At 45.2% G+C, this 22,065-nt stretch overlaps 1 protein-coding gene across 8 annotated transcripts in view; it reads right to left on the bottom strand.

The window, feature by feature from the left end:
• Positions 1–11,497: 11,497 nt before the first annotated feature.
• LOC144369092 (uncharacterized) overlaps positions 11,498–22,065 on the bottom strand; it is a 41,507-nt gene continuing 30,939 nt past the window's right edge. For 5 of the 8 annotated variants that reach the window (XM_078028146.1, XM_078028149.1, XM_078028145.1 and 2 more), the window contains 9 exons: positions 21,763–21,968; positions 20,575–20,689; positions 19,127–19,242; positions 18,730–18,960; positions 17,533–17,647; positions 15,134–15,231; positions 14,851–14,967; positions 13,764–13,878; positions 11,498–11,869 (listed from right to left, as the gene is read on the bottom strand). In XM_078028146.1, coding sequence (XP_077884272.1) covers positions 11,664–11,869; positions 13,764–13,878; positions 14,851–14,967; positions 15,134–15,231; positions 17,533–17,647; positions 18,730–18,960; positions 19,127–19,242; positions 20,575–20,689; positions 21,763–21,968 — 1,319 coding nt within the window. In that variant the 3' untranslated portion in view covers positions 11,498–11,663. The remainder of the gene's footprint in view (positions 11,870–13,763; positions 13,879–14,850; positions 14,968–15,133; positions 15,232–17,532; positions 17,648–18,729; positions 18,961–19,126; positions 19,243–20,574; positions 20,690–21,762; positions 21,969–22,065) is intronic. The other 3 variants (XM_078028152.1, XM_078028150.1, XM_078028151.1) reach the window with 3 other exon arrangements.

Genomic DNA, 22,065 nt, shown 5'->3' with positions numbered 1-22,065 from the left:
TATAAAGAACTCAAGGAATACCTTAGACAGATGGAATGGAACCTTAAAGAGGATACGAGACAGCAAATTCAAACAGTGAAAGAACACATTGAAAATGAATTACATAAACAGATAAAAGAAGAAGTTAAGCATCTTTATCAGGCTATAGAGATTATAAAAAAATCAAACATTAATTCTAGAAATGAAGGAAATTATAAACCAAATTAAAAACTCAAATGAGAGTATCAACAACAGATTGGAGCAAGTAGAAGCCAGAACGTCAGATAACGAAGACAAAATATATCATCTTGAAAAGAGTCTAGCCAACTCAAAAAGGCTGGTAAAAAAATCACGAGTAAAACATCCAAGAGATATGGGATAACATAAAAAAAAAACAAATTTAAGAGTCATCGGGATAGAGGAAGGTATAGAGATTCAAACCAAGGGAATGAGTAACCTACTGAATGAAATAATTACAGAAAACTTTCCAGAAATAAAAAAGAAAATGGATATACAAATTGTAGATGCATACAGGACACCGAGCATACAAAATTACAGTAGACCAACGCCAAGACACATTGTTATGAAGATATCCAATATACAGAACAAAGAGAAAATATTAAAAGCTACAAGAGAAAGGAGGCATATTACATTCAGGGGTAAACTAATAGGGTTAACAACGGATTTTTCATCATAGACACTGAAAGCGAGAAGATCCTGGAACAACGTATTTCAAACACGGAAAGAGAATGGATGCCAATGAAGAATTCTATATCCAGCAAAATTAAGCTTCAGGTATGACAACGAAATAAAAATCTTTCATGATAAACAAAAGCTAAAAGAATTTGCAGCCAGAAAACCAGCATTGCAAAGTGTCTTGAGCAAAACACTACACGAGGAAGAAATGAAAAACAATAACCAAAACCATCAGTGGGAAGTCCCTCTGTAAAGACAGAGGGTGGGGGGAAAAGCTAATCATGGAGAAACAAACTAAAATTAAAAAAAAAGATAAATAATCAAACATGGCTGCAAGTACAAACCATATATCAATAGTAACTATAAACGTTAATGGCTTAAACTCTCCAATAAAGCGACATAGGCTGGTAACATGGATTAAAAAAACAAATCCAACAATATGCTGCCTCCAGGAGAGACATCTGATTGGAAAAGACACACACAGGGTGAAGGTGAAAGGTTGGGAAAAAATATATCAAGTACACGGTCCTTGTAAGCAAACAGGGGTGGCCATCTTCATATCGAATAAAATCGACTTCAAGACTAAGTTAATCAAAAGGGATGAGGAAGGACATTATATACTGTTAAAAGGAACCATTCACCAACAAGACATAACAATTATCAATATTTATGCAACAAATAATGGTGCTTCGACAGTCATAAAACAAATTCTCCTCAAGTTCAAGAATTAAATAGACCACAACACAATAATTATGGGTGACTTCACACACCTCTCTCACCATTGGACAGATCCTCCAAACAAAAGTTGAATAAAGAAAGTATAGAACTCAATATCACAATCAATAACCTAGACTTAATTGACATATATGGAATATATCAACCATCATCAAATGGATATACTTTTTTCTCAGCAGCACATGGATCCTTCTCAAAAATAGACCATATATTATGTCATAAGGCAACCCTCAGTAAATATAAAGGGGTGGAGATAATATTGTGGTGAGCCGTTCCTGCGGACTGTGGTCGACATTACATGATGGCGCTGGCTCCGCTGTGGTCTGTGAAGGACAACTCCGTATCAGAGAGAGTTGGCGTGTTGTCAACTCCTTATCAGAGAGAGTTGGCGTGTTGTTTTCTAGCACCCTGTGAGAAGGGTCCACGTGGCAGCTTCGCATAGGGGTTCGCAGTGCTTTCTTAAGGCTGGGAGGGGCATCCGAGAATTATTAGGAGAATTATTAGAAAAATATCAAGGGCCTGAATAAACTGCTGAAAGAAGATTCCTGAGTCACGTCTTTCTGGCTGGCAAGGGGGTCGTGACATAATATCATACATTTTATCTGATCATAATGGAATGAAACTGGAAATCAATGATAAAAGAAGGAAGGAAAAATCCTACATCACATGGAAAATGAACAATATGTTACTGAATGATCAATGGGTTACAGAAGACATAAAGGAGGAAATCAAAAAATTCTTAGAGTTAAATGAAAATACAGACACAACATATCGGAATCTATGGGACACAATGAAAGCAGTTTTAAGAGGGAAATTCATTGCCTGGAGGTCATTCCTCAAAAAAAGGAAAAACCAACAAATAAATGAGCTCACACTTCATCTCAAAGCCCTAGAAATGGAAGAGCAAAACAACAGCAAATGTAGCAGAAGGCAAGAAATAATTAAAATCAGAGTGGAAATCAACGAAATTGAAAAATGAAACTATTGAAAAAATTAACAAAACTAAAAGTTGGTTCTTTGAAAAAATGAATAAGATCGACAGACCCTTAGCCATGCTAACAAAGACAAGAAGAGAGAGAACTCAAATTACTAACATACAGGATGAAAAAGGCAATATCACAACAGATGCTTCAGAAATACAGAAGACTATTAGAAATTATTTTGAAAACCTATATTCCAATAAAATAGAAGATAGTGAAGACGTCGATAAATTTCTTAAGTCATATGATTTGCCCAGACTGAGTCAGGAGGATACACACAATTTGAACAGACCAATATCAATCGATGAAATAGAAGAAGCAATCAAAAGACTACCAACCAAGAAAATCTCAGGACCGGATGGGTATACAGTGGAGTTTTACAAAACCTTTAAAGAAGAATTAATACCAACACTTTTCAAGTTATTTCAGGAAATAGAAAAAGAGGGAGCTCTTCCAAATTCATTCTATGAGGCCAACATCACCCTGATTCTGAAACCAGACAAAGACACCTCAAAGAAAGAAAACTACAGACCAATATCTCTGATGAACCTAGATACAAAAATCCTCAATAAAATTCTGGCGAATCAGAAACAAAGGCACATCAAAAAAATTGTGCACCATGATCAAGTAGGATTCATCCCTGGGATGCAAGGATGGTTCAATATACGGAAATCAATAAATGCTATTCACCACATCAATAGACTTAAAGATAAGAACCATATGATTATCTCGATAGACGCAGAAAAAGCATTCAACAAAGTACAGCATCCATTTATGTTCAAAACATTACAAAAACTAGGGATAACAGAAACTTACCTCGACATTGTAAAAGCTATCTATGCTAAACCTCAGGCTAGCATCATTCTGAATGGAGAAAAATTGAAGGCATTCCCTCTAAAATCTGGAACAAGACAGAGATGCCCTCTATCACCACTTCTATTCAATATAGTTCTCGAAACACTGGCCAGAGCAATTAGACAGACAGAAGAAATTAAAGGCATAAAAATAGGATAAGAAGAACTTAAATTATCACTATTTGCAGATGACATGATTCTATACCTAGAAGACCCAAAAGGGTCTACAAAAAAAACTACTAGAACTAATAAATGAATTCAGCAAAGTGGCAGGATATAAAATCAACACGCATAAATCAAAGGCATTTCTGTATATCAGCGAAAAAACTTCTGAAACAGAAATGAGGAAAAACACTCCATTCACAATATCCTCAAAGAAAATAAAATACTTGGGAATCAACCTAACAAAAGAGGTGAAAGATTTATACAATGAAAACTACAGAACCCTAAAGAGAGAAGTAGAAGAAGATCTTAGAAGATGGAAAAATATACCCTGTTCATGGATAGGAGAACTAACATCATCAAAATGGCGATATTACCAAAAGTTCTCTATAGGTTTAATGCAATGCCAATCAAAATCCCAATGGCATTTCTTGTAGAAATAGATAAAGCAATCAAGAAATTCATATAGAAAAATAAAAGACCCAGAATAGCAAGAGCAATTCTAAGCAGGAAGTGTGAATCAGGTGGTATAGCGATACCAGATTTCAAACTGTACTACAGAGCAATAGTAACAAAAACAGCATGGTACTGGTACCAAAACAGGCAGGTGGACCAATGGTACAGAATAGAGGACACAGAGACTAATCCACAAAGTTACAGCTATCTTATATTTGATAAAAGGGCTAAAAGCATGCAATGGAGGAAGGATAGCATCTTCAATAACTGATATTGGGAAAACTGGAAATCCATATGCAACAAAATGAAACTGAATCCCCTCCTCTCGCCATGCACAAAAGTTAACTCAAAATGGATCAAGGAGCTTGATATCAAATCAGAGACTCTGTGTCTGATAGAAGAAAAAGTTGGCTCCAATCTACATATTGTGGGGTCGGGCTCCAAATTCCTTAATAGGACACCCGTAGCACAAGAGTTAATAACAAGAATCAACAAATGGGACTTACTCAAACTAAAAAGTTTTTTCTCAGCAAGAGAAACAATAAGAGAGGTAAATAGGGAGCCTACATCCTGGGAACAAATCTTTCTTCCTCACACTTCAGATAGAGCCCTAATATCCAGAGTATACAAAGAACTCAAAAAGTTAAGCGATAAGAAAACAAATAACCCAATCAACAAATGGGCCAAGGACCTGAATAGACACTTCTCAGAGGAGGACATACAGTCAATCAACAAGTACATGAAAAAATGCTCACCATCGCTACCAGTCAGAGAAATGCAAATCAAAACCACTCTATGATACCATCTCACTCCAGTAAGATTGGCAGCCATTATGAAGTCAAACAACAACAAGTGCTGGCGAGGATGTGGGGAAAAATGTACTCTTGTACATTGCTGGTGGGACTGCAAATTGGTGCGGCCAATTTGGAAAGCAGTACAGAGATTCCTGGGAAAGCTAGGAATAAAACCACCATTTGACCCAGCTAATGCCCTTCTCAGACTATGCCCCGAAGACCTTAAAAGAGTGTACTACAGGGATACTGCCACATAGATGTTCATAGCAGCACAATTCACAATAGCTAGACTGTGGAACCAACTTAGATGCCCTTCAATAGATGAATGGATTTCAAAAATGTGGCATTTATACACCATGGATTATTACTCAGCACTAAAAAATGACAAAATCATGGAATTTGCAGGGAAACGGATGGCACTAGAGCAGATTATGCTTAGTGAAGCTAGCCAATCCCTAAGAAACAAATACCAAATGTCTTCTTTGATATAATGAGAGCAACTAAGAACAGAGCAGGGAGGAAGAGAAGGAAGAAAAGATTAACATTAAACAGAGACATGAGGTGGGAGGGAAAGGGAGAGAAAAGGGAAATTGCATGGAAATGGAGGGAGACCCTCATTGTTATACAAAATTACATGTAAGAGGTTGTGAGGGGAATGGGAAAATAAACAAGGAGAGAAATGAATTACAGTAAATGGGGTAGAGAGAGAAGATGGGAGAGGAGGGGAGGGGGATAGTGGAGGATAGGAAAGGTAACAGAATACAACAGTTACTAATAGGGCATTATGTAAAAATGTGGATGTGTAACCGATGTGATTCTGCAATCTGTATATGGGGTAAAAATGGGAGTTCATAACCCACTTGAATCTAATGTATGAAATATGATATGTCAAGAGCTTTGTAAGGTTTTGAACAACCAATAAAAAAAAAAACTAGGGAGAGAGGGAGAGCACGCCAGGGAGTGAGCTTTTATTGGTGAATAAACAATTCAAGGGAAAATCCCATCCAGTGAAGGTTAAGGGGGAGCAGAATCCCAAGGTCAAGGACAATGATTGGGTCTTCAGGTCAGTGGCCAGGAGGCATCTGCAGGGACAAGCCCTGGGACCTTGGAAAGGGTGGGGAATGGCTCTGACACATCTGTGTTTGAGCGTCTCTCACCCTGCCAGGGAGGTAAGTCAAATCACGTAGGAGGATGGCCTCTCACAATTGTCAGTGTTTTTTCTTTTTGTTGTTGTTGTTGTTAGAATGAAATTCATAAGTTGGCATTCCATTTTTTTCAGATGTGTAACTAGATGCCATTTAAATTACCCACTCTTAAATGGTAGACATTTTGTACATGAACACTGCCTGTCTGCACCTTTTTGAACAGCCAGTCTGGGCTCAGGAGCCCAAATACCAATGGTTAGCTGGAACATGTTCTTTATTTGGCCTATCCGTCAGTATCCCCTGAGGTCATCTGTTCAATGAGCTTCGTTACTCCTGCTCCCTCACTGGCTTTCATAGAAACCACATACTGTCTATGAATCAGGGACACCAATCCCACAACATTGTGTTCTTTGAGTATCCAAAGTCCCACTTTTCACTTCACCATGCCTGACATAGGCAGTAATATTTATCAGCAAATGTGAGGTTTTCAAAGATCCAATTCTGTGTGCTCCTTTCTCAAGGAGCATTAGGCAAGGATATAGCATACATAAATATTAAAAGGCTGTAGTTTTTAAAATGTCATCCATTGAATAGTTGATACATGTCTGAGATACTTTTTATTTTGGAGGAGGTATTATTTAATTATCCAACAGTTACATAATAGTGAAATGAGACACAAAGAATAAAATGCATCCATTTTATTCTTTGTGCCTGATGAATTTTATGAGTAAGGATAAGATACTTCCTTGTTCCAATGAAGATGTTGCCCACTTCTGTGAATGGATGTGGGGTGTCACCTGCTACTTGCATGTCTGCATGTTGTGCTTGACACTAATATCATACTTGGCAGGTGGCAGAAAGTCAATACTGAAGTTAAGCTCTTGTGTTCTACCAGTTGTGCTGCAGATCCTTGGTGTGCCACCTTCTGCAATCCATGCTGCTCTGTTCATGTTCCTATTGACTTCCTGGTGGTGAGTATCATGGTCTCCTGGTCTTGAGAATGGCCAAGCATTGCTCTGTGAATGTGGAAGATGGGCATGTGGAAGGCTCCAGGGAGGAGGGATGATCATGTACTCTAATCCATGTGCCTGTTTAATGACCTGTTTTTCTTCTTTGGTTTTAAGGGAGACAAGGCCCTCAGACACTTCTGTGCAGCTGGGAATGCAGGCTTCTGCTTCACCCTGAAGGAAGCGAAAATGCTCTCTAAGTGTACATCATGCTTAATTTTATGGAAGAATTCTACATCTAGCCAAACCACATGAGATTTCAAAAGCCAGCCCAATAACATTTAGAAGATTCATTCTCCAAAGCAGAGTCCTCCCTGTTGAGAGACTTCAATGTGGAGAAAGGAGAGCCCCTCTCTCCTCAGACTCCCTGCTTTGACAACAAGTGCACTGGAGAAGTTTGAATCAAGTGGGAGGTACATGGGCAGGCTTCCTGGATGAGGCCCTATTTAAGGGAGGATGGGATCTGAGGAGTGGACCAGAGAGAGGAAAGATGGGAAAGGGAGGGAAGCTGGCGAGGGCAGGGTGGCAGCATCACTGGAAAAGAGGCCCCAGGAGGAAATGCTACAGACTCTCAGTTGAAGACACCCGTGAGGGCTTGAGATGTTTTCAAGCACAGCCTTCCTTGCCAATATGTGAGCTTCGTGTTCTGCTGGACTTGGATGAGTTTAGTGATAAATGACATGCAGGGACCCACATGCAACAAACACATTTACTGATGGCACAAGGGCTTCAAAGTGAAACTGTGTCTGCCAGTTATTACACATCATTCTGTGGCACTCTAGTTCAAACAGGGACAGCCACAAATTGCTCACTGGGAACCCTCTTTGCTGCCGCAAGTGGACGCTGCTTGCATGAACCGCTTCACTTCTGAACTTCTAAAGTTTTCCTGAGCAAGCACATTCAGAACCCACTTCAGGCCCAATAGGAAAAGTGTACCTAGAAGAGAGCCCTTGTAGCTCTCATCACCAACTTTAAAGAGGAAAGCTGCCCTCTGAAGAAAATCCATTTGCCAATGTTTCACTGAAATCAATGGTTCCCCCTTACTCAGAAAACAAAATAGAAACGCAGGAGCCTTCATGAGGGGAACCTGCATTTCTAATGGAACAGATACTTCAGAGAGAAAGTGAGAGTGCCGGCTCTGAGAAGCAGTTCTGCTTCATGCAGCTTCAACCAGAAACAAAACCCAATGTGCTTACAGAGAACAAGACCGTTCCTTCAATTGGAAGCTGCCTGCACAAAATGCTTCCATTCTGCACTTCCAAGCTTTTCTCAGCCAGCACGTTCAGTCAACACTTTACACCCAAAGTGCAAATTGTGCTACCCAGAGAGCCCTTGGACCTAACATCATCACCAGTATTCACATGGAAAGTTGGACGGTTGACAAGATCAATGGCCCAGAGTTTCATTGAAATCTTTTTCTCAATTTTTTTTGAAAACTCACTGGAAATGAAAGGCCCACAAGCAACAAACTCTGCTTTATACAAGACACAGAAACTTCTAAGTAAAGCCCGGGACTGCTGGCTCTAAGAAGGGGTTCCAAATCCTACTAGTTCAACCAAGCCCAAATCCCAATGTGCTCTCTAGGAACACTTTTACATCTTGCAATTGAAGCTGTTTGCATACCCTGCTTCTCTTCTGCACTTCACACTCTAGAGCTGTTTGCACACCCTGGTTCTCTTCTGCACTTCACACTCTTCTCACTGAGCACATTCAGAGAACAGTGCAGGCTCAATATCCAAAGTGCACTAGCTGGAGAGCCCTTGTACCTTGGAGCAGTTGCTCAGATAGGTCTGATGGGTGGTTCAATTCCTCCATGATTCTTTGGAATCCATTCCTCAAACGGATTCTAAAAACTATCTTGAAATTGCATGAGCCTGACTACAATGACCTCTGCTTTATTGAGTGCATAGATGGTTCCAAGTGAAATGGTACCATCATCTCTGACAAGAGGTTCTGCTTCCTGCATGTTCAACCAGGGAAAAATCGCCACGTGTTCACTGAGAACAAAGCTACTTGTGCACAAAATTTTTCTGTTTGCCCCCTACATATGCATCTCAGGATGCACATTCAGAACACATTTCCTGCAAAAAACATGAGAAAGTATCCTTGCAAAAGTCCACTCTGGTCTAGCATCACCAACATTGATTAGGAAATGAATTGCACAGGTTTCATTGTATTCCCTTGGTCTCCTTTTTCTAAAAACTCATTGAAACTGCAGGTGCCTGACAGCAACCAACTTACCATTGACCAAGAGCACAGTTGTTTCCAATGAAAACTGTGCCTGTTAGCTCTCAGAAGCCATTGGATTTAAGGCTTCTTCAGCCAGGATCAAAGCTCAATGGGCACGATGAGAAAAATGTCATTTCCTAATGTGGAAGCTGCTTGCCAAAATTCTTCTGTGCTGCACTTCCAAAATATTTTCAGGAAGCACACTCAGAGCACAGTTTCAGCCGATATGCAAAGAGTGCTAGCAAGAGTGCCCTTGGACCTAGGTCAGCAACTTGGAGAACTGTGGGCCCACTGGGAAGAGCAATTCCCCAAGGTGGATTGAAATCCATTGCTCAATTGTTTGTCACAGAATTCACTTGAAATCCAAGTGCCTGCCTGCATTGAACTCGCACTGACCAATTGTACAAACACTTCAAAGGGAAACTGCCACCTCTGAGAAGCGGTGGTTCTTCATGCTAGTTTAAGTAGTGACAAACCCCAATGTGCTCACTGAGAATAAAATGAGCTCCTGAATGTTGAAGCTTCTGAGAGACTGCTTTACTTTTGCACTCCCAAACTACTCTCAGCAAGCACATTCAGAACCGAGGTCAGGCCCAAAATACAATGTTGGCTGACAAGAGAGGCCTTGCACCCAGGATCACCAATTTTGAGAAGGCAACGAGGACTGCTGAAAAGATGAACTCCACAAAATTCCATGGAAACCCACTCATCGGAACTTTCTGAGAACACTTGAAATGCAGGTTTCTGCATGCAAGGAACTGTGTGTGACAGATGGCAAAGTTTGCCAAATGCAAACATGCCTACCAGCTCTGAGAAGCCATTCTCATTCACACTTCTTCAACCTGGGAAAAATCCCCATGTGCTCACTGAGAACAAGTTAGCTTGTGCTACTTGAAGCTGCTTCCACAAACAGTTTTACTTCTGCACTTCTAAGCTGTTCTCATCAAGCACATTCAGAGCACAGTTCAGGCATGAAACACAAAGTGCACCAGAAAGAGATCACCAACTTGCAGGAGGAAAGAGGACCAGCTGAGAAGATCAGTTCTCCAAAGTCTCACTGACATCCACTTATCACATTTGTTTACAATATACACTTGAAGTGCAGGTACCCAAATGAGTGAACTGTTTTTGATCAATGGCACAGAGGCTTCAATGTGAAAGCATGCCTGTCACCTGTAAGAAGCAGTTTTGCTTTCTTCTAGCTCACACAGAAGAAAACACCATGTGCCTACTTACAACAAAGTTAGTCTTGCAAGTTGAAACTGCTTGCAGCAAATGGCTTCCATTCCCCACTTGCAGCCATCAATGGTTGACAGATGGCACAGAGGCTTCAATGTGAAACCGTGAATGCCAATCATTACAAGTGCTTCTGACACACTCTAGTTGAACCAGGGAAAGCCCAAAGTGGTCAATGAGAACACACTTTGTTCCTGCAAGTGGAAGCAGCTTGCATAAACTGCTTCAGATAGAAAATTCCAAGCTCTTCTCAGCAAGCACATTCAGAAAACAGTTCTGGCCCAATGGAAAAAGGGACCTAGCAAGAGGATCCCATACATATGATTACCTTCATAAGGTAGCTTCCCAACTTCTGTGTGGAACTGTGTTTCTCCTTGGCCCTTATGCTGTTTTGGAGACCACTAGCTCAGCTTTGTGCAGGATCATCAGACCTGGACTTTTGGCAAGACCTGTACAGCCCTCACACATGCTCAGATGCTACAGGACTTTGCAGACCAGTCCAGACAACAGTAGGCATCCATTCATTGTCTGCAGTCTACAGATTCCTAGATGCATGGCATTCATTATCATCAAATGCAGAATTTTCATCAAAAACCATATATATATATATATGTATGTATATATATATATTTCCAATCTGAATCAAGAAAATCAGAAATATCCCCAAATCCAAAGAGTGGATCTCCTTTGTGATGCTACCAGTGGAAAATTCCACAGCTGACCTCATGGGATGGTACACAGTGAAAACACAGCTGCATGAAAAATATTACATGACATGACCTTCTGGTTATGTAGAAAGTGGCATGTGAAGTACACATGCATGTCTTCTTCAGACATGGGATTCATTTGCAAGACACCTTATCAATGGAAAATACTCCAAAATGGGAGAAATCAGAACCACATCTCCAAAGTATTTCAGAAGAGACCAACTCCATCTGTGTATCTATCGCTCAGTCAGTGTGTGTGCTCTAGTGTGTGTGTGTGTGTGTGTGTGTGTGTGTGTGTGTGTGTGTGTGTGCGCTCTAGTGTGTCTTTGTTTGTATTTGTACCAAGATAGCCGATACTTCATTGCCCCCATTGGAAAACTGACTCAGATAATGCCATCTGCCAAACTCCTAAAAACCAAACTTCTTGCTAATACAAGGAAACATTCCTTCCTGTTGGTTTGGATGTGTCCTTTAGGAATCACTGCTACATTTAGTATACTCAAATCATCACAGTAGATCAGGAAACAAAAACATATATATTTTAAAATAATAATATATTAATGGAAACAACAAATACAGGATAGAGTAACAACTATGTTACTAAACAAGGTCAAGGACAATGGCAAACTATAGATACAAACTTTGAAGAAAATAATTATCAATGTAAATATTTCTGGGCTGCCTCAGCCCTGCCCAGGCACACAGCAGCAGAATGGTTTTGCAAGCATCCTCAGGAGGGCTGGAGCCTTCTTTGTAGGACGAGAGGGAGGTTGAGGCTGGATCCACTCATCATTATTTTGGGGGTGGCTCCTTTTCCTCAGCACGAAGATGGGTTTTCTGTGAGGGTTCTTTGCGTAAAATACGTTGGCCTGCGCTGGAATCCTCAGCTCTGGAAAGAGAGGGGTATACAAAATAAGGTGGCTCAGGAGGTGCTCTCTGGGACACCCCAACATCTGAGAGCCTGTGCCAGAAAAGGCCAGAGCCACACACCTGAGAGCTCTCCAATTCAGCACCAATACCAACAAGACAGCCTCCACAGTCCTCCCTGAGGAAGAACTAGGCAGAGCACTTCCACAGACCTAATGTCGGTTCCTACCAAAAGCTTTGGACTCCAGAACATCCCAGGTCCTCTTACATCTGCCAAAGTACACCACTAGGGTTTGCATCTGAAATCTCCCACAAAAGGCTCCTGTGCCGAAGATTCAGTCCCCACATGAGCCATCTTCATGAGTGGGTTTGGAGGGAAGCATTGGATGGTGAGTGCTCTGGTGTCAACATAAAATTCTCATTCAAGATGAATACACTACTGGGAGGTGGGAGGGACTGGAAGAAAGGTTGAGCGTGGTTGGAGGAAGACCTAAACAGGGGTGCGCCCTGGGCAATAATACCTTGTTCCTGTAGGATCCACTGAATCCTCATTCTCCAAGTAGAGGTCCTCCTTCTCCATCTTTCTCTCTCTCCCTCTCTCCCAGCCTTGTTCTCTCTCTCCCAGTCTATGCCTGTTTGGCAAGGGCTGAGAAGCTCTCCACTGCCACACACTAGAGCTTTATAGACAGCCTCAGTACACAACCAAAGAGAAAGTTGTGAAAGCCAGAGAAAAGGCCTAGGATTCCTCAAGTATGGCCACAGTGAGGACAGGCTGACCAGCACAAATACCACATTAGAGCCATGCTTCTGCATTGGTGGAGCCCGCCTCCATGTGAACCAGGCTTCTGAGAATGGAGGCCACATTCCAAATGCTGCTCTATTGAGAACAATGGTTCCAAAGGCCAGCAAAGGGAATGCTTCCCTCCAACATGGTGTATGGTCCAGTGGTGCCATGACCCCAAGTGGGAGAATACAACAGCCCGCTTCTCCTTCCTCTGAACACGTGTTTCCTGTCACCCTCCTCTAACCTAGAGCCTGTTCTCCATCCCTTCTGGGTTGGATGTCAAGATCTCTGCTATGAATTTCTAAGGCTACCAAGGCCCCAGACAGACTTCCTCTTCCATTGATTCTACTAACCTAACAGTAGGTTAAGATAGGAGACAAGTGATTCTAGAACTCATAGGGATGGTGGTCTTCAGCATAAATAGGCTGGGATAATGACTGCTGTGGTGTTTGGCTCACAAAAACCAACCAACCAACCAACGAAAAAGTGCTGGCATTATTATCAGATGAGCTTTGTGGCTACGTGCTCAGGAAGCCCTCATCTGACTCTAGTTAGGGATCATAACCTGGCTATTGTGATCACTCCTTGGCAAGTGAACTCAGGTACAGAAGACCATGGAATTTATGCAAAGACAGATGATTCAAGCTGTCTCCCAGGCTGTGTTTTCTTCCCAATTTCATCCTGTTACTGCTTGCTAGAATCCTGGCAATGCTCTGCCAAGGCAGAGGTTTTCTGGTCACACAGAAGGCTTTCAATCCTACTGCTTCAGTCCACAAAATGCCAGTTCCCTCTTTAGCCCATGCATTCCATGTTCCTCTGAAACCACTCCTATCCCAGACCATGAAAGCATACTGCTCCTGGAAAGAGGCTTTCCTCCTCACTCCTCAAAGATGTCAGCTTTGGATACCTGTTCATGTACAGGGGAGGCACCTGGTGGGGAGCCACAATATCCACTGGGGTATACCATTGGACCTCGAGACCTTCCACCAGCAGAAGTGCAGTTGGCTTTGTTCACGAACCCAACACACCTATTGGAGTGTTCTTGGGGGTCAGAGACTACACTTTGGTGCTAAGAGTTGACCTGAGTCCACATCCTGACCCTTGCTCTCTGTCATCTGATTGTCCCACTTACTCTGACGGTGAGAGATGATTTGGCCCAGCTCATAATCCTCCGGCTTCTCCTGAGTAAGCAAGTGTCGGTCGAGGGCCCTGCGGATGACGACAGGAGCCCGATCTTGGCAGGTCACCTGGAGCAGCATGGGAGACAGGCCTTCAGGAAATGGGCCTTGAAGTGACTACTCAAGGACAGTGGGCAGGGGCATTCTGGAGGCACCTCCACTCTAAATACAAGGGCAACATCCATGACCCTACTACCTGAGGCTGACCTCCTCCTCATCGCGTGGGCTCTTCCCATAGGCTACTAGCCCAATCCTTGTACATAACTTCCTGGACCTGCCATTGCTCTTTGTGCAGCTGCACTTCTCTCCAAGTGAAAGGACCCCACTACCTGCATACAGATGCAATCTCATCCCACAAGTTGAGAGGAATTGGACAATAGCCTCCAAGATCCCAGGTCAGCCCGAGGATGCAGGCGGCATTGGGAATGGCCTAGGCACAAAACCTACAGGCTTTGGTCTGGATTGCCAGGGCCCAAATCAGACCCAGGAACATGACCACACACAGGAGTGCTGAAACATAGCCACGAGAGCTCCTGGCCTCCAGAGGCTCAGTGCTGGCTGGGGTGTAGGAGGGCACCTCATCCAGCAAGGGTGGTCATTGGGTTACCTGGACATTTAGTGTGCTTGTTCCACATCCATACTGACTCTGCAGAGAGACCCTCTCAGCTCCTTGTTCAAGGAACATGCAGAACCTCACACTGCTGTCCTCCTCCATAGATGTCAGCATCCCATAGAGTGGAACCTGCAATCTAGGTCCTGGCCTGTTCTCATCTGTCACCTATACCTGCCTCTGCCCTTCTGGACTGCATGCTGCCACCTGACACACAGACTCCCTCAGACATGGTGGTGGACAAGCTGCTGCTCTCCCTCATCTCAGCTCCAGCCCTTCACACTGACCTCTCCCTTCTTGATTCCCATCTATCCTCCTGATCATCCAGAAGCTCCAAATTCAAGAGGGCATGAGTAGTCCATGGTATTGGACCAGTGTCTGCTCCCCACCCAGGTGTAAGCACCAGGGGACACCCCTGCTCCCAGGCTTACCAGGACCTTCTTGGCCGACTTTGGACTTTGTATTTCTAAGTGGACACGAATTAAGCAGGTGTCTCCCACCTGCTTGTGGGAATGCGGCCTGGAGGACTTGCAGGTTGATTCTGAGAACTGTGGGGGATGGAACATCAGCAAACCCAGAAACAGAAAGCCACCCCAGCCTGTCAGTTGGCTCTATGGGCTTCTAGCACATATGTCCAGGTGCTGAGGCTTCTTATTTCCCCAGGTGGGAGTGGAATGGCAACACAAGTACAGCTTGAATAAGGTAGGTGTTTACCTCCTTTCTCTTGACCTCGCGGCGTTTCCTCACGATGAAATATTTTATCCGCGGGGTCCTAGACTGATACATGGGTGAGTGGTCAGGGGCCTTGATTTCTGCAGAGCAAAGTGGAGAGAATTGTTAGATGGCACTCAAGGATTTTACCACAAAACACACACAACCCCTGAGAGTCTCCGCCAGGGCGAGCCTGCACCAGAATTGAGAGCCCTCCTATCCAGCTACAGTGCCACCAAAGACTCCCTCAGTGATTCTTCCCTGGAGAAGATGATGTACAGGATTCTAAACCAAAAGAGCACCAGGCAATGGAAACAGCACCTTGGGCCCAGAACTTCTCAGTGCAGGTTGGATCTGCCAAAGGGACACTGCTAGGCTCTGCATCAGGATTGGCAAAGGCTCCTGTGCTTAGGCCTTTCTCCCCAGGGCAGCCATGCTCACACATGGGCATTCAGGGAAGCGTTGGATGGTGGGCGAATTCATCCCCTTGCCCTGGATGAATCCACTCATGGATGACTACGTGGAGGGGAGGTGGTATCCATCAGAGGTGTGTTGGGCATGGACATGGGAGGACTTCAGCAGGGTGGTGCCCTGGAGAACTCTATTGTTTTCTAGGTTCGCTCTCCTTCCCCTTGTTTCTCATCATGAGCTGTCTGCTTGGTACTTTTATTCTGGTTTTTGTTCTACTTCTGGCTCTTCTTTCTGTCCTGCATCTTCTTGTAGTTCTTTCTGGGTCTTCTTCTTGTTCTTACATGGTTCCTTCTTGTTCTTCTTCTTGTGTATCTCCCTCCACCCTTCCTTCTGTTCACTTCCTTCTTTTTCTTCTTCTTCCTCCTGCTCTTCATCGTGTGATCCTCTCCCCACTCAGTTGTGTCCTCTTTCTCCTCCTCCTTCTCCTTATATCTCTGGCAATGGTGGGGCATCCTGAGGAGTTCAAATCTATCACACTCTTCTGCCCAGATGCAGCCTCTGTTCAGTAGTCCAAGATGAAATCAGTTCTCAATCAATGGCCAGGAGTGAAACCAAGACCAAAGACAAGTGACTTCCTTTCTTTGTCATTGTCACAGTCAGGAAAGACTTCCTAACAGACATCGTATTCTGGATAGGCTTCTACCTGTGGAAGTCCGCACCTCATCTGGACCAGGATTGCTAAAATAGATTCCACCTCCATAAAGTTTCCCCAATGAAAACAAGGTTTCCAAAATCTAGGAGAGGGCCAGCATCACTGCCACCCTCCTGCCATAAGACATAGATGCCATCACACCTAGTGGGTTCCAGGCCCCCCGTAGTCCTCCCTTTTGACGTCTGTTACACACAAACCTCCCCTGGTCTGGAGCCTGCTCTCAACTGATGCTTGGGTTGAAAGTCTGTTTCTGAAATCATCTTCGTAGATTCTCAGTTTGGTAATTCCTTATTGACTGGCTTATTTTTGTACTAGGGATAAAACCAGAGGCAATTAAGCACTGAGACCATTCCCAGGCCTTTTTACTTGGGTACAGGGTCTCCCTAAGTTTCTGAGGTTGTTTGGAAATCCCCATCCCCCTGCACTGCCTCCCAAGTCCCTGAGATTCGCAGACACTGCCCCTTGCCCAGCTCCTTGCACCTCAGTCTTCCTCATGTGTGAGACAGAGCCAACCCAAATGAGGTGGTGTGGGAAAATTGGAAAACTCACTTACGTGCCCGACAGATGGTGGGTTCTATTGTGGACAGGCTGGGATGGTGAAGGCTAGGAGTGTTTGGCTCACAAGAAAGGAAAGAGCACTGGCATTGTGGACAGCTCAGCATTGTGGCCTCTGTTCTTCAGAGCCCTTCTTTGTTGCTGGAAGGAATAATAACCTGGCCATTCTGATATCTTCAGGAGATGGGCACCCAAGCACAGAGAACGTGGAATTGTTCCCGAAAGAACCCAAACAGGCTGTCCCCTAGCCTTGACTTCCTCTTCACTGAGTCCTGTTCCCAGTTGCTGCAATCCTGACATTCCTGTGAGTAGGCAGGACTTCTCATATCCTGGCCATGGATTGGGACCTGTGCTGCTTCCGTCCATAGCAATGCTGATCCAATCAGGACCCATGTTCTCCTCCTCTTCATTTGAAGGCATCCTTATCAGTGAGCCATAAACCAAACTGATGATGGATTGAGCCTCTCTCTGCCTTGCCCTCATGGATATTAGCTTCACATTGCCAGACCAGGTCCAGGGGAGAACACATTTAGGGAGGTTCAGCAGCCCCCTTGGGCCTCATTGAGCACCTCCACATTGGACACGCCCATCACTGCACTTGGTCTCCTGCACCAGGCCCACCACACTTTGGTATTTTGTGGCCAAGGCCCACTTTCTCTTGGCTGTGAGTTATCCTGAGCCCACTGTGGATCATGTCTCCCCACTGTCTGATTGTCCTACTTACTCTCATGCAGAGGAATCATTCTCAGCAGCTCAAAGTTGTCCACATCCTCATGCTGCAACAAATTTTGGTCCAAGGCCCTGCGGATGAGGCTCTTCACTGTATCCACACTGGTCACCTGGATCAGGGTGGAATAAATGTCATCAGAGAATGGCTTTTAGAGGAGCTACCCAGAAGACTGTGGTCAAACATTCAGGAGAAATCTCAGCTACATATACAAGGGCACAATCTTGTTATCCTGCTACCTGAGTGTAGCCTCCATATAACCCCTGGGTTCTTGCAACGTGCTACTAGAACAATCTTGGTACAAATATCTGCCTGTACCTGCCATCTCCCCTCCCCCTGGGGAGCCACATTCCACTCAGGTCAAAGGACCAAGCTGCCTATGCACAGACACACTCTCATCTCACTGAGACGAGAGCAATGGGCCAGGGATCTGTGCACCAAGTGTGCTCTGGGGTGCAGGCTGCCTTTGTGCGTGGAAGAGGCAGACGCACTGAAAATTTTGGTCCTGACTGCCACTACACAAAACAGACTCAGATACAAGAGTGTGTACTTGAGTGCTTCATGATAGCCTTGAGAGGCCCTGGCCTCTGGAAGCTCGGTGGGGGTCTGGTTGTAATGATGTACTTGACTCAGCACTGGCAGTCACTGAACGTGTCTTCTCTGAAGCTGGACACCTGCAGCATTAGCGTGTCTACTGCACATCCATAGAAATTCTGCCAAGAACCCCTTTAGCTCCGCATTTACATACATGCAAAGGCTAACATTCCGAAGCTTTGGCATGACCCCCCAGGTGATCCCGACCCCAAATTCCCACACCTAGTCATGCTAAGGAGGTTCTCTTCCCTGCTACAAGGAACACATCCCCTCCTACACATGTGACAAGTCACTGCCACCTCCTCTGCTCCAACCTCACTCATTGAGAATACCAAGTTCTAGGCACTGCAGCCTGCACCCTGGACATATCTCTGACTTCATCTGTCCACAGAACTTCCGTCTGCACTTCTGGCCTGCAAAACCCACACTACAACACCCACTCACCACTGGAGCTGGGCATGCTGATGCTCTCCCTCCTCAGGTCAAGCCCTTAAGATGGACCTCTCTCTTCTTTATTTCCCACCACAGCCCCGGGGTTGGCTGTGTCTCCTGCCTTCCACTGTGTGGACACCCAGGAGGCAGCCCTACTGTCGGGCTTACCAGGATGCGCTTTGACTCTCTCTCGCTCTGTCCCTCTAGGAGGACATAAATAAAGCGGTTGTCTTCCACCTGCTCGCTGGAGTGAAGCAGTGAGGAGCTGCTACTGGTGACTTTTCTCATGCAGCACTCATTGCTTTGGGTGGCCTGGGGCAATGATCCTGCAGCCACTGCAGAGCTGCTGCTCACAGCTGCTGGGGTCCTGGATGCCACTGCCACAGAAGGCTCCAAGAACTGTGGGGGATGACAACATCAGCAAAGCCCAGCACCTGCACCCCACACAGCCTGGCAGTTGGCTCTGTGGGCATTCTACAACATCCATCCAGAACCTGAGGTTCTTGTCCCCTTGGAGGATGTGGAGTGGCACCAGGAGTAAAGAGTGAAGAAGGTGACTGTTTACCTCCTTTGGCTTGACCTTCAACGACTTGCTGGCATCTGTTTCCCGAAGAAGAAAGTTATAATGCACTCCTCCAATCAGGCTGTAATATACTTTCGCATCAGCAGGGACCCTCAGCTCTGGAGAGGCAGGGGCAGAGGCGTGGTAGGTGACACTCAAAAAATACACTACCCAACATCCCCCACAACTGAGAGCCTCTGCCAGCTCAGGTCTCACACGCAGACCTGAGAGCCCCCGAATCCAGCTACTGTTCCACCAAAGACTCCCCACTGATTCCTCCCTGAGGACCCTCTATGCACAGGAGGTCCACTACAGGAACACCTTTCAAGGAAATAGCCCCTTGAACCCCAGACTCTCTTAGTTCACGTTGGACCCAACAAAGAGAAACAGCTAGACTTTGTATCTGGATTGGTCACAAAAGACTCATGTGTTGAAGGTTTTCTCCCCACTGCAGCAATGATCACAGGTGGGTTTGGGGAAAAGCATTTGATGGTGGGTGCCTCCACCTTGCCAGTGGATTCATACACTCATACAGGGCTACACTAATTGGAGGGGTATGGTTTGGAGGTGTGTTGAGCATGGGTGGAGGATGTCCACAGCAGGGCTGTGCCATCCAGAGCAATATATTTCTCTTGAATTCCCCACTACTGCATTTCCTGCTCATGAGTATAATTCTCATTCACATTTTTAATCAATGTATTGTTATACTTCTTGTTCACCTTGTGTTTCTCCTTCTTGTTCTTGTTCTTCTTCATCTTCTCCTCATGCTTCTTCTTATAGTCATCTTGAACTTCTTATTCATGGTCTTCTCCTTCAACTTATTTTCATTTTTCTACTCTTCCTTCTCCTTCTCCTCCTCCTCCTCCTCCTCCTCCTCCTCCTCCTTCTCCTTCTTCTTTCTTTCTCTCTCTCTCTCTCTCTCTCTCTCTCTCTCTCTCTCTCTCTCCCTCCCTCCCTCCCTCTCTCTCTCCAAGAACAGTCTACAAGCTGTGAAGGGTTCTATTCTACTACACACTTCTCTCTAGAAATGGCCTCTGGTCCTAAGTGGACTCAGTTTGCAATGAATAAAAAGATTGGAAGCCAGAAATGATTCTTCATTGAACTGCTTTTCTCATGTACTCATCTAGGTCAGGAAAGGCTGCCAAAGTAGGCACCCTGTGGTTGTCTGTCTTCTTTGACACAAGACAAAGAAGCCTCTCTTCTTGGCCCTTTGTGGATAATAGCTTTGCAATGCCTCCTCAGGCCAAGGAAAGAACACGATAGGCAGGTCCACAGCCCCTGGGGAACATGAAGAACCTGCAGATTTATGCCCCATCATTACACTTTGTTTTGTGCACAAGTCCCACCATACTCTTCCTGGGCATTGGGCCAACGCACACTGTGTTTTGTCTCCCAGTTATCGTGAGCCCACTGTGACTCACTGCTCCCTACCCTCTGATGGTTCCACTTACTCTGATGGTTCTCGACAATATGCAGAAGCTCATAGTTTTTTGGATCCTTCTGCTGGAGCAAGTGTACATCTAAGGCCTTGCGGATTACGACTGGAGTCCTGTCCTGGGAGGTCACCTGAGCAGGGTTGAAGAAAGCTCATCAGAGAGGGAATTTGGGAGTAGCTACCCAGAGGACAGTGCTCGAGGACAATCAGAGACAAGAGAGCTCTCAACACAAGGGCACCATCTTGATACCCTGCTACCTGAGGCCTTCATGTGAACACGTGGGGTCTTCCTATGAGCCTCTAGTCCAATCTTGGTACAAGAGTTTGCTTCAACCTGCTATGCCCTACAGGGACAAGGGAATAAGGACCAAAAGGCACACTCTAGTCCCCACAGATGGGAGGAATGGTCCAGTGGACTTCCATATCCCTGCTCTGGTCTGGGATGCAGCTGCATTTTTGTGTGGACAAGGCACAAAACCTAGGTGCTTTGGTCTTGACACCCAGGCACAACACACACACGGACTCTTTAATGATAGGCATGGAAGCTGCTGGGCTCGAGAGTTTCAGTGCTTGCTGGGGTGTCAGGAGTTTTGGACCCAGCAGGTGCAGTGGTTCAACATGGCTCCCCTGGAGGTGGTCACCAGAGTCTCATGATGGATACTCCACACCCAGGAAGATCCTGCAGAGAGACCCGCTAAATCTCTATTCACATACATGCAAACTAGGACACTAATGGGCCCCTCCAAGGCCCCCAGTTGTCTGTGACCCACACCTACCCACCCCAATCATTCTACAATGGCTCCCTTCCCTTCAACCAGCAACATATCCCCTCCCACACACAAGAAAATGACTGCCAACTCCTCTGCTTCAATATACTCCTCCTCAATACCACGGTTCAATATACTCCTCCTCAATACCAAGGTCAGTAGAGGATGGCCTGTACCCTTGATATTTCTCTGACCTCCTCTGAACCCAGCACTCACTCCTGCACTTCTGACCTGCACACCCCCAAACACGCAGGCCCACTCGCACCCAGACCTGGCATGTTGCTGCTCTCCCGCCTCTCTCTTCCTCACTTTCTGCTCTCCTTCCTGACCTTCCAAAAGCTCCAGTTCAAGAAGACAGGCCTAGTCCAAAGTGTTTGCTATGGACTCGGTCTTCCCCACTGTGGGCTCCCAGGAGACTCCCCTGCTCGAAGACTCACCAGGATGCTCCTATACTGTGTTGTCCTTTCATTTTCCAGGTAGATGCGAATGACGCACCTGCCTCTCATCGGATTGGTATATTTGGGCCGTGGGGAGTACTGAGTGGAGACCCCTGATGTCCTGGACTCCGGCTCTGCCCCTTCCCTGGGAGAAGGCTCTGGCTCTGGGGTTGGCTTAGGAGCCGTGACAGGAACTGAGCTTGTAGCTAGAGGAGAAAAGATGCCAACATGACTGCCTTGCCCTGACCTTCACACAGACAGACAATACCCCTGCTGCCAGGAAGAACTCAGACCCTTAGCCCA

Source organism: Ictidomys tridecemlineatus, chromosome 12 (assembly GCF_052094955.1).
Source record: "Ictidomys tridecemlineatus isolate mIctTri1 chromosome 12, mIctTri1.hap1, whole genome shotgun sequence".
NCBI classification, from domain to species: Eukaryota; Metazoa; Chordata; class Mammalia; order Rodentia; family Sciuridae; genus Ictidomys; species Ictidomys tridecemlineatus.
The sequence above is the reverse complement of the archived record's forward strand: the minus strand, read 5'-3'. Positions and strand labels throughout refer to the sequence as shown.